Below are 13,656 nucleotides of genomic sequence, written 5' to 3' on the forward strand. Positions count from 1 at the left end.
TTCGGTGGTGTTAGACCAAAGGTGGTTTAACAAATATGAAGAAAAAGGAAGGATTTAAACTGGAAATAAAAACAGCTTTATTAATTTATGCTAATTCAGATTTCTGTATAAATATTGTGATAATTAAAATAGAATAAAAACTTTTTATATTTTATTCATTATTATGAGTCTGTTAGGAGACTTCATAGCTGGTAATTTTAAAGCCTTATATGGAAAACTCCTGAGATTGGCTAGAAAGTAAAGTATCCTTAATGAACATATCTTCTATGTGATACTGCATATGGGTTTAGGTGAATCGATGAAGCTTTTTGCTTATCTGTTAGTAAAAGATTTGCAATAGGTATAAAGATAGTGCAGCCTTTCTGCATGGACTTGTCATTCCTTATTCTGCATGCATGGATTCTTTCTATGCATGCATAGTTTCAGATTCTTTCATGTTGTCTTACCCTCATGCCTTCAAATCGTGACAAAGCTCTTAGAGGTCTCAAAGCTCTTAGTGTCCTAAGGGACTTAATGGCACCAAGTTCAGAGTAACCCAATGCATTTGCTGTTAAGCTAACCAAAGAGACCTATATGAAAACAGGAAAGTAAAAATTATTATATTGTACATACAAATTTACATACCATAGATGTGAGACATAAACTTCTTTAGAAGAATCTAATTTTGGACCACTTTCTTCAGGAATGGGAATTCTTTTAAATAAAAAAAAAAAAGGTAATGTGAAAGAAGAGTAGGATAAGTAAATAAACAAACAAAAATTGTAAGGTAACAATAGCTGAAAATAGTCATATTTCTGAATTTCATATTTTGCTTGTGATTTGAGGACATTTCAAATCACCCAAAAATTTAAACAAAATTAATATCTTCTTTTTACCAATTCAGGTATTGCTTTCCCTTTTTCTTTTTTTGGGGATCAGTAATTGCAGTTGATAATGCCCATTTGATTGCCCAAAACTGAAAGGGAAAAGATTGAAGCTTGTTTTAATTTAAGAGATGGGTCACAGGACAACATTACTCCTCTGGAAATTGGTAGAAAGTATTAATTTTTCTATAATCAGTTACATTAATCCTTTTGTCTAACTGCTGAATCAATGTGTTCTACAGGCTGACATTAACATGGATTATGCTGTTTCTTAAATACCTTGTAAGAACAGGTCTGTGAACAGCAGAACTTCACAGAACTTTATATATTGTGTGTCCCACATTACCTCAGTGAGAAATACCATGTTCTCTACATTTGCTATGGCTCCTGTCCAAAATAACAACTTCTGTTTTCTTCCCATTTCTACTAAATGCTCTTTCATTCCACTGTTCTAATTTCTTAACTGTTTCTTGAGGGAGAAAAAAGCATAATGGTCTTGTGTACTTTTTTAAAAGAACAATGCATCAGGTAAAGAGAATTCTAGGACAGTGCTACTTATCAACTACACTGAGGAACAAGAATTATATGCGAAATCCTTAGCTTTTAAAAGTTCATAGTTTTTCTGTACTTCTCAATTCTGAGCTCTAGGGAAGCCACAAAACTAGGTTCTCCTGAAATCTGATTTTTTTCTTCAGGACATTCATCATACTACTGAAAACTTTCAAGCTTTCAAGCTGCCATAACCTAAAACTGAATTAAAGTAGATATCCAGGTGTGTAAATCCAGCATTTAATCATGAGCTTATTCAAACACTTGAAGATGTGTTACACCTTCAAATTTTCACATTCACAAATGGCTGTTTGGGATATTATGATTTAAATAATGCCAAATATTAGTGAAAATTAGTTTAGAAAAAAAGCACATACTTCTGCTTGCAAGCTTTTTCAAGCTGCTTTGTTATAGGTGCTACTTAGGTAATAAGTAGCACCTATAACAAACATTTTGAGAATAATTTAGATACTAAAGAACTAAAGTGTTTTCCAAAGAGAGGATACTTTCTATGAGTATTTTCTATATTTGAAAAGTAAACTAGTTGGCATATATAGATATGGTTGTAGAGCAAGTAATTAAAAAAATAACAGATAAAATCAATATAAAAGTAACACCTAGGAAATACATTACATACATCGACAATCAGGAAGTCCAGCCAACACCAGGCATTAGTAAAGTATGTTTGATAACCATAGGCTACCCACTTCAGTAGCATTTCCAGAATGAAGATGTAAGTGAAGACCTTGTCAGCATATTCCAGCATGGTCTTGATAGTTTTACGCTGTTCAATATATATGTCCTCAAAAGCCTGCGAGTAAGGGCATTCAAAGATATTTGTTATTCCCTTTTGTTATTGCACATACATCAAGTTTTAAATACAAAAACCAAAGGCAACAATAAAGAAAACAATCTTCCTTCAAGAAAAGCCACAGGAGTGTCACTTTCTGCAAGAAAAGATATGGGAGTGTCACTTTTTTTCTAATGCTTCCTTTTCTGCTAACTCATTATATACCTGTTTTTCCTTTATGGAACTATACTTCCCAGCTCACAGGAGAAAAAGCTGTTACTACACAGCAACCACTCCATCTATCCCTCTATCTCTCTGATGGTGAATTATTCTTGTCAGATCATTCTCAGTACTCACAAATAGCATTGATTCTGCAGAGTATTGTGTCTGAATTGAATTCTAGTGAGATCATTTGCTTTTATGTAGGCAGATCCATTTTCAAAATCCAAGGACATAGCTGTATAATTTTCAGGACAGTGACAACAAACTGAAATTTTGTTTCCAAGTCGTGTTCATTTTTGAAAATTTTAACTAATAAATCATGAAAAGAAGTTCTTCCTTTCTTAAAAAAAAAAAAACTTATCTAAATAAAATACCTGCTTTACTGTGTCAACCACTTTTCATGATACATATGAAATTTCTGAGAACCTTGCAATGTTATTTACACTTTTTGTGTGTTTTCACTTTTAGACATTTGAAAAAACCACGTAACTTCAGAAAGTCTTCCTGTTCTCCAAGAAATTTTCACTTAAAGTGCTTTTAAATTTTAATGATGCTATTATTTCTTATAGAGAACAATTGATTTTATTGGACTGAAACAACTGGAATGATCTGCTAGCTTGCAAAGATTTGGATATTTATTGATACTAACATTCCTTTTTACCCTGCCTGCTTTTGAATCACTTTACATCTGTCAGTTCAAATAGTTAGTATTTAGCAATCATTCAATTAACATCTGTGTGTCAGTAATTTTGTATGCTTAGATCAGTCACTATGGTACCTGATATTCATATAATTACTAACAACTTTATCTCACAAATCTGGGAAGAGCCAACACATATCATAACCTTATAGATGGGAACAAGCCAGAGACTAAGCCAGCAGCACTCAGCAGCTTTAAGCACCCTGCAGCATGTCATGATTTACTGGCAGTAATGACAGCTAGACTGATCTGGAGCATGGCCTTGGGGTCAGCATTGGGATACGCATTGGCAGGTCCAAAGAGACCTTTTTATTATCACAGAGGAAGTTGAAGGCAGATCAGGTTCTCACATGTCCAGAAATGGGTGTCACATCTCCAGAGTTGGGCTAATCCCTGGTCTCTGAAGCATTTCCAGAAAATAAATGTTCTGTGGATGAGACACACCTCAGGTGCACAAGCGTGTGATGCTATCACTGTGGGCTATCATCCCAAACTTCCTCTAAATACAATGATGGAACATCACCTTTATCACCTCTCTTTCTCATTTAAATTCTTGTCACTAAAGCTTTTCTCCACTTGGTAGCATGAACCAAAATTCAACAATGTACATATGAGTCTACATTTGTTCTTTTGTGGGTTTTAAATGACAGGGAAGGTGTCACAAGATACTTAGTAAAAGTTGCCCGTTTGATAGTTGTGTTGATATTAGACCTAAGAAAAATAGCATGATTTTTAAAAACTTAATTGAAACTAATGATAGGCAAAATCATAAAATGCTGACCATTAATGGTATTTTAAATTGTTGGGAGTGGCCTAAAGAATTTATAATACAATTTTGCAGTGCCATTTTGGAATTTAAATAATTTACCAAAGGGTAATTGCATCTACCAGTGTTGATGCTAGACACACTCTACGTGATCTCAAGGCAAGTAACTTGCCTTAGAAAATTCAGATCAGTATGTACCCAGGCTCACCTTTATTTAACAGTTTCTTTATTCTTTGTTGTAATTTCTATTTGCAAAATAATATATTATTGGTATGTTGAGGTGTTTTTCTTGTGTTGTTATAGATTTTGATTGTGGTTGGCTTCTTTTTATTCTGCCATACTTGTTAAAGCAAATGCATGTTTTTTACAGGTATCTGTTTAGTCTACATAAGTATAAGTCAGTAGAAGCTGAATTAGAAGTGTAAATAATAAATTCCAATTCTTAGAAGGGAATAATTACAAATACACAGTCAATCTTTCTTGCTGTCCTGGCACATAACATTCAAAAAACTGTTAAGCCAGCTCTGGCTCTTGCAAGGTGTTAGGAGCTGTTTATGCCACTACAGTTACAATGCTTGAAGAGCCAACTTCTATAAAGGTTTCTGACAACATTGCGACACTGTTCATGTTTTACTTACCAGAGCTCCACTACTGAGCAGAATCATGAAGACAATGAATGTCTCAAACCAGTTGTGTTCGACAATCTTGAAGCAGGTTTTTCTAAGGTTCCACCATTGCTTTCCTCTTCCTTCTTCTATACTTACTTGACAGCACTTGAACCTTCGTACACAGCCTTTACAACAGTGTATATATTGAGTGGGGGGAAAAGAAGATATTTTGTTGAACTGAATTTTTATAAAATTAATTAATGATAAAATGCAACATTTCCAGAAGAGTGCTATGAAAATAGCATGCTATTTTATTATCTAGAAGACTGTAAGTAAAGTAAAAAAAAAGTATTTTGTATTAAAACAAAAGATCCAGTAATATATTTTTTTATTTTAAAAATAATGATGAAGTTTTGATAAAAAGTTTTCTTAATTGTTAATATAGTATAAATTATAATAGAAATGTACTCAATTGTTTATCTAGTTTATAGTTTATCATAGTATAATTGTGGTATCAGTATCCATGTGGTAAATTATAGTCTAAAAGTACTACCATTAATAATCATTATGTAACCACTAACAAAAGAGCAATTAAATGAATAAATATTAATATTTCATTTCAATAGATAATTATTCAAAATTTAATTAATAAGCACTATTCATATTTTTGTTGCAAACACCTTCTGTGAAGCAGGCCTCTGGCTCCTGAGCTTCTTCAGGTTCAGCTTCTGGTTGCTCTTCAGCAGGAAGTCCAATATCAACTGTGCTACCTTCAGATGAACTAGATGAATTTAACTTCTGTGGAGGAAAAAAGAAACAACGAATCACCACAAATACATCAAAAATGCACTATAAATATTTTAAGGTAAATATTAGTTGCTGATAAATTTCTGTAAAATTTGTACAACCATTGTTTTTCCTTTTGCATTGAATGGATCCATTAACTAGGTGTGCCAGTGACAGATTAGGTTTTAATAAAATTATGCTTTAAACTGAAATATATGAATGATGATGTTAAACCTGCAAAGATTTATGACCACAAGTAGCCATAAGTGGCAATTATCTCTTGATGCTTAAATGTATGTGCAGAAATCTGTACTATCTACTGAAAATCTGGCAAGAACTTAAATATAGCTGTATAAATGAGGAGGGAGCTTTGAAGAATGAGGGAGAAAAAGCCCTGATCAGCAGAAAAGGTTATACTTTAGAGGTCAGCAAGTTCTGATTAAAATTACTGAAAGTCTAGTTCAGAGTGAAGCAGAAGCTGCCTACAATAGGGCTGAGGTAGATGGCCCATAAAACATCAGATTGTTTTTAATAACCTAGTCAAATTTTCAATAACATGATGAATATTAAGAGAGGAGTGGAAGGTTGAACCAAAATTTTAGAAAAACAATGCACTTAATCCTATCCTAAAAATTCTCAAAGCTTTGTAACATGCATCTGGGACCTGGTTGCAGTCTAATTGGTTGGTGTCATGTTGCAACTTTATCAGGAAAATGGGTCAATAGTTTTCACAAGAACAAATTTCTACAGCTTTTTTCCAAATCACATTACAGAGTCACCTCTCTGATATTTTAACAAAATATTTTTGGTTTGGGTTAGTATGTATCCTTCTAATAAGCTAATATTCATAAATAATCTCTTGCAGTGTGATTTACCAAATTTCAAAATAATTTTGAAAATAATTTTCCAAAGCTTTTTCATTTTTGGAAAAAACCCCACCATTTTATTTTATTTCTCTGCTTTCTTCTAAGCAGCAGATTTTTTGTAATAATATTGTCAGCTACTTTTTGCACACTAGAATTAAGCTCTTTGAAATTAACAGTGCTATTTATAATTTTAATACAATACATTTGCTACTTTGCTAACGCAGAAAAGAGTACTCAGGTGAAAACTAAACCAAACCAAAAACCAAACCAAAAAACAACAGAACAACCAAACATCATCTCCCCCTCTCTCCACTCCCTCCAGAAGCCCCCTACTTTTAGAGCTTATCCAGCACTGTAAAACACTAGGAATGGTGCTGAAAAACTCAATATGGTCTGAAGTCACTTAGATCTTCCCTGTGAGTACCCTCTGGCCTGAGAAGCAGAGAATCCACACAGCCTTTTCTAAGTGGGCTCTCATCAAAACCTCTGCTAATTCAGAGGCTCTGCTGTTTTGGGTTTATAATTTCTTTTCTACTAACATTCTTCTTTTATACTAACAGTCAAGATCAAATAAGGAGTTGGACTGAAATCCAAAACAGCACTGCTGGATGGATTTTCCATAGAAAACTATGTAACAGAGCTCCTCTTTCATAAGCTCCTGGAGGGAGTCAGAAATACCATTGTACGTTCTCAAATGGTCTCAAAGATTAACATTGGTCCTACAAGTAGAAGCACATTTACAGAGAGATTTCCTAAGCTGAATCCGTTCCCCACTGGTCAGTCATAAACCAGCTTGCCATTTGACTGCCTGCCCTGTTATCAGTTAGAAGACTGCACTGGACTGGCCAGCATTAAGGTAATTGTGGGGACAGTAGGTGACCAGTTGTTTTTCTCCAGGAGGTTTTTATTTTAAATTTTGTTTTATTTAGAAATTCTTTCTGCTGGGGCAAGTTCATAATGTCCTCAAATACATTCTTATAACCTCTGTTGTGGCAGCAGTTTAGAAACTTGAGTTAAAGCCAAATTCTAAGACATTTTGGCTATTATTTAACAGGAAAAGAAGTATTAATGCTTCAGGTATTAATAGGGAAATTAGAACAAAAGGTTTTCATGGAGAAATACTGTACGTACAGGTCTTCCTCAGGAGAGGACCAAAGAGGGCACTTATCTCAAAGCAGTTTTGTTGCTGAGAACAATAAATGGCTTATGCACACTGAAGCGGTGGCGGTGCAGAATTCAGCTAGCCTGAACTTAGGCATCTGAGGTACTGTTAACAGCACAAGAGTGGAGGGGAAGACAAGCTATTCCACAAAGAAACTGGATTGCTACCAGAATGGAAACTAGCTAGTTTAAGGTTGAGGTTCCTCAAGTCAAATAATTAATTCCCCTAAGTGTCTGGACAGATAACATTGACTTAGATGAAGTAATTAGGGTGTAGTTGTTTTGCAAATGATGTTACCATATAAATATAAATATTTTGTTAAAATTGCCATGCAAAGGAATAAGTTTTTTTAAAAACACAGTTCTTATTTAGCCTTTCTAAATAAGCCTTAGCTTTGGCATCCACTTGGCACCATGACTTCTATTTCTCTGTTGATAATATTTTTCAGTTTTAACAACTAATTGAATTTGAAATGTATGGAAGAGTCTATGGTTAAAACTTCTTCTTATGGGTATCTAGATCTAGAAGAGCTAGCCATTTTAAAATCTAAAGGAATTCTAGTGTCTAAAGGAAATACATAACTATGTTTTCTGCTTTATGCATGTTCACAAAAAAAGAAATCCCAGAGGGGGATTTTTTGAGTGGCAAAGAGATGATATATGAGACCCTTCATGGGACCCTTGTTACAGGAGACAAACAAAAGTTTCTGGTGGAATAAGGCTGCAGCTAAAGCAGTGCCCTGCTCTACTAATTGTTGCAACTATCACATGGACCATGAACAGCTCTTATGGATTGTTTGGTCTCCCATGCCTAGCTTTTTATCTCCTCTCCTGGAGACTGATTTTTTTACCCCTTCTCATACTTTTTTTCATCAAGAATTAAAGCCTCCTTTATACTCATTTATGCCCACATACAAAGAAGTGGCAAAGTAACAAATGCTCAAGAATGGAATATACTGGCTTTTGTTGGAAAAAAAAAAAAGTAAAAGACCCCAAAAGAAAGAGAGAAATGTAAAAAATGTCTAAATACCTCTTTGCTTTCTTCCAGGTCTGATTCACTACTAAATTCCTCTGTGTTTAGATTTTCAAAGTCGGATTCACCCACTGCAATGGGCACTGTCACAGTGAGACTTGGGTTGTTTATGAACGACATGTAATCACTTTCATCAATTATGTATTTTTCCACACTGCTGCCTGTGCCTATGCCACTAGTTGTTCCATTTGCATCTCTAATATAGTCATGGTCCTTGCTTAGTTCCACAGTTGTATGGTTAGAAATGCAGCTATTTTTGTTGTTCAAATCGTCAAGTGGTTTGATTTCATCTAAAGCTTTTTGTTTTTTAACAAAAGCTTTTTGGATGAATTCACGTGCTTTTCTTTTCACATAATCTATGCCTTTCTGCATTCTTGCTACAGCAATTTGGAGATTATTCATTTCATTATCATCATCTGTCACAGCTAGGTTGTCTGCACTAAATGAGCTCAACAGCAAGGCCAAAAATAGGTTCAGTACCTGCAGAAAGATAAAAAAAAGTACATTCATGGCTTTATCCCAACAAAACCCACTAATTTTATTAAAAATTGTCATATTAGTGACATTGAAGACTGAAGCCCCAGTAATTCATCATAACCAAAGAAAATCACCCTCAAAATGTTTTCTCTTTTCCATAAAAATCTGAGGGGTTTTTTTATTTTGCTCAGGTCCTGTTCATTATTCAAAAATATTCCTAAAACTGCCTAATATCTTCAAATGTGTCTTTAAACTCCCACAGTATATAAATATTTTGGTGCAAAATCTTATAATCTAGAACTGAAGATAACAGATTCACTATGCAACAACATTAAAAAGTTTAATTTATCCCATCACACAGCAGAAATTACATTATTTAGGTGACTAATCATATGGGACAAATAATAAAAAAAATCTACAGCAAATGGTTTATAAAGAGCCCATAAACTAAAATTATTTGAAGCACAAAATATTTACAAAGAGCCAAAAGACAAATTAAGAATGTGACTAAGTGCTCCCTCTAACATTCTTAGAATTTTGGTATTGCAGAATCCTTTGTTCTCAATCCAAAAAAGCTCTTAAGCTTTAAGCATCGCTTGAAACCACCTGCTTAAATGCCTTTTTGATACAGAGCCAGAGCACTTAGTTCATCTCAGGACTGAGCCCACTCTATTGCCAAATAATTTTTTTGCTAACGCTTTGATTACGTACCACTAGGTTTCCAATCACCATGACCATCATGAAGACAGTAAGGCACATAGCTTGACCAGCAACCTCCATGCAGTCCCACATGGTTTCTATCCATTCTCCACACAGCACTCGAAATACAATCAAAAAAGAGTGAAAAAAATCTTGCATGTGCCAGCGTGGAAGCACACAGTCACTTGCAATCTTGCAGACACATTCCTTGTAGTTTTTCCCAAAGAGCTGCATCCCAACCACAGCGAAAATGAACACAATGATGGCCAGCACCAGGGTCAGATTACCCAGAGCTCCCACAGAGTTGCCAATAATCTTAATCAGCATATTTAGTGTTGGCCAAGATTTTGCCAGTTTGAAAACTCGCAACTGGAAGAAAAGAAAATATTGTTAGGACAACCAGAAAGAAAGACACAAAGTGCTGAGTATGGGGGAACAATTACTTCCCTAGTCCTGCTAACTGCGCTGTTCTTGATAAAGACCAGGATGCCGTTGGCCTTCTTGGGCACCTGGGCACACTGCTGGCTCATATTTAGCTGTCTATCAATACACCCAGGTCCCTCTCTACTGGCCAGCTTTCCAGACACTCTGCCCCAAGCTGGTAGCAGTGCTTGGAGTTGTTGTGACCCAAATGCAGGACCTGGCACTTGTTCTTGTTGAACATCATACCACTGGCCTTGGCCTATTGATCCAGCCTGTCCAGATCCCTCTGTAGGGCCTGCCTACCATCAAGCAGATCAATACTGCTGCCTAGCTTAATGTCATCTGCGAACTTACTGAGGGTACCAATTTGGACCTCCCTGGTTAGCCAGGACTACTCATAAATGATGGAAAGTGTCTTGGTGAACACATCTGTCAACTTCCGCAATATCCTTGGGTGGACCTCATCAGTATCACGGCAAATATCAAGCAAATTTTTAGGCAAAAATGTATTATTTTAATGACACTGCATTGAAAAATCAGTGCAATTGATGTATATTTACCAATCTGAATGATCGAAGAACTGACAGTCCTTCCACATCTGCAAGACCAAGCTCAACCAAGCTAAGGGTTACAATAAAACCATCAAAAATATTCCAGCCTTCCTGGAAATAATAGTAAGGATCCATCGCAATTATCTTGAGAAACATTTCGGCTGTGAAGATGCCAGTGAAGACCTGAATTCAAAATACAGATTGTTATTTGATCGCAAAATAAAATATTATAGGTGTAGCTGTAGTCTAGGTTTTTAATTCAAGCTGGATACATGCAATGCAATGCCTTATCTAAAACTGATATCTAAAAATAGTTCAGTGTACTAGTGACTTATTACACCTGTCTTCCATTGACAAGTGTGATATAAACCAAATATTTTTTCAATTAATTAAATTTTATACTAAACAAATTATATAAACTTCTGTTTTACAACATTTATAATCCAATTTCAGCTCTATGAGGATATAGACTTTCTCATGTACTGTACAAACAATATCCCAAATTTGATTTCAGAACATAAACCAGAATGCCTTCCAAAAAATTACATGCTGTAACATCTTTCTTGGTATACTTATTACATTATATAGCAACATGAATGAGACCAAATCTAAAGCTCCAGAGTGGCAGCTCCTTTGCTGGTATAATGTGCCATAATCCCATTCAGTTCAACAAAGATACAATTATTTATACCAGATGAGGATCAACTGAGACACAACAATTTGCCAAAGGAACATCTACCTAGGTGTTGCCACTAAATTCAGTGAAGTTGATTGGCTATGATGTCAGGAATGAACGACCATTTAACCTTTTAAACATGATATTGCTGGTAATGGTTTCTCATCATGGGATGCTATGCTGAATGAAGTAGGAATCATATTATGGAGCCAACAAGGTAGTGACCCTGAGTAGCTTTGAGAGAAATCTTAAAAAATTTCCTGTAAGATAGGAATGTACTAAAGCCACTGTTAAAGGCTGCCTGAGAATTTCTTTTCTTTTTTTGTTGTTTTGATAACCCATTTTCCAGGAAGCTGAACAGAAAATGGAGCAGCTAAAGAGAATAATCTTTCTGGGTTAATCAGGAGATGGACAAGAATAGTCTCACTTGCTTTGCCTAGGAACACCAATGTTAAAGAGGGATTTTATTACAATCTTTAAATACATTCCAGATATAAACACTGGAGAGGGAAAGGTTACTATATTTTAAGCTACAGGATTGGAACCACGGAGGAAGAGTGAAATATTTCAGTTTTAAGTGCTGACTTAGGTTCCTAATGATGAGGTTCTCAAGTAGCTTTAATGTAAATCTATGAGTAGGTGAAATCAGAGATACTCTATACTGCATAGGGAGTTTATGTCAGTCTATGACTGGAAGAGCGCAGTGCTTATAGCCAAGATTTATATGGCATACTCTTGGTTGGAAAAGCAGACTATAAACTACTACAAGAGTTTACATTTTACTAGGTAACTCAGATTCAGAGTTTCCCTCATTTTAAGGATATTAAAACCAGCTATCTATTAATTTTCCTGTCTAAATCCTGTAGTTATTTACACTATCTGAGATTTTTCTTTTTCCCTCATTATAAAACAAGGATTATTAAAAGTCCCATTATAAGAAATCAATTCTTAAAATAAGAGACAAAGTAGGACTGCAGCTGCAGATACTTTTATGTGATCAAACATGTCAGTTCAAAAGCATCAGAGCTACAAAAAAATTAACTTCTGAATTCTTTAATAATTTATCTTTTTGAAGTTGGAGGGAGAAAATATAGTTGACAACATGAGAAAAAGATATCTTACTAATTATCTGATGATAAAAAAATAAAAACAATGAGAGAAAAAGTACTGCAGGGTATTTTTCATAGTTTTATGTAAAGCACATAAAGAAAACAATCCACATATCCACGTAAAAAGTCTTTAACAGAAGAAAATTCTAGAAATGCTTTTAAAGGCTCTTTTAGCTATTGTAAACCTGTGCTCAGGAAACAGCATTAAAAAAACACATTCATAATTTAAAGATTTGTATCACATTGCTTGAAAAAGTAACGCTACATTTATTTGCATAGTGTTTCATGGAAGCAAAGCATTTACTGGTTCAGTAGTTAGACAAACTTCTCTTTAAAATGGAATTACTTAATATAGCAGGGGTGCTATTTTTTAAATATTTAATTTGGCTTAGCAGAACACTGCACAATATTGATTTTACAGTATGCTAGGTTACATGAGCCAGGGTTTACAGTGAAATTTCTAAAACCATTCTGATAGTGTAATATCTAGAGGCTATTAAATATCCAGTAAATCTACTTTCTGAAGAATAATTAAAAAAAAAAAAAAGCTGTTCTTTCAGTTATTTCAGCATACTTCCTTACAAATCAGAAACAGCAGAACCGAAGAGACTTACCAGATTTCCAACTGAAAGTACATTATTGAATTCATCGGTCATCGGATAATGTTCCATAGCCATAAACAGTGTATTTAGAACAATGCAAATTGTAATAGCCAGGTCAACAAATGGGTCCATTACTACTAAGTTGACTATATGTTTTACTTTTAACCAGTGTGGACTGCAGTCCCAGATCAAGAAAATATTTGCAAATTTATACCAACATGGTGGGCACTTCTGCCTTGATTCTTCCAGTTCTGTTGGAAAAGAAAGTTCATACTGATAACTGTGTAATTGTTCTACCATTCCTTAGTCCTATATGAATTGTACTAGATAACTTATTCTAGACTGGTAAGAAGTAACCTCTTACACATATGCCCCTTATACTTTACAGGGCTTTTCAAGAAGGTCTTTAACAATCATTATCAATGTATTTATTTTGTTCAAAGCTTATTTATCAATAACAACTTCTTTGTATTCCAATAACTATTCTGATCACTACCAATTTATACAATGATTACTCTTTAGTCTGTTCTTCCCACTTACTGTCCTATTATGTATGTCTTTATTTTGAAATTTGTGGTGTTTAGGTAAAAATTTCCAATATAATTTCTATTCCTAGTTCAAGAATAAAAGCTTTTTTATCCCCTAGAATAGCACTTCTTTAAACAGTAACTGAATAAATGTAACTTTTACAAATATCTATAGATTTAACAATGTTTATATATATTTGAAAAATGTTCAGTGGCCTTTTGGAGTGCAATAATATATTTTTAATTAA

General features: G+C 34.4%; 1 protein-coding gene across 1 annotated transcript in view; it reads right to left on the minus strand.

The window, feature by feature from the left end:
- The window catches only part of LOC311192040 (sodium channel protein type 1 subunit alpha-like), a gene marked incomplete at both ends in the record, with an annotated part of 61,402 nt that overhangs the window by 23,305 nt on the left and 24,441 nt on the right, over nucleotides 1–13,656 (minus strand). Inside the window, 8 exon segments of the mRNA XM_084264443.1 lie at nucleotides 447–569; nucleotides 2,050–2,223; nucleotides 4,529–4,683; nucleotides 5,179–5,296; nucleotides 8,342–8,824; nucleotides 9,533–9,889; nucleotides 10,504–10,677; nucleotides 12,894–13,132. Coding sequence (XP_084120569.1) covers nucleotides 447–569; nucleotides 2,050–2,223; nucleotides 4,529–4,683; nucleotides 5,179–5,296; nucleotides 8,342–8,824; nucleotides 9,533–9,889; nucleotides 10,504–10,677; nucleotides 12,894–13,132 — 1,823 coding nt within the window.

This window comes from Gallinula chloropus, assembly GCF_964237585.1.
Source record: "Gallinula chloropus genome assembly, chromosome: 5".
Lineage (NCBI taxonomy): Eukaryota > Metazoa > Chordata > Aves > Gruiformes > Rallidae > Gallinula > Gallinula chloropus.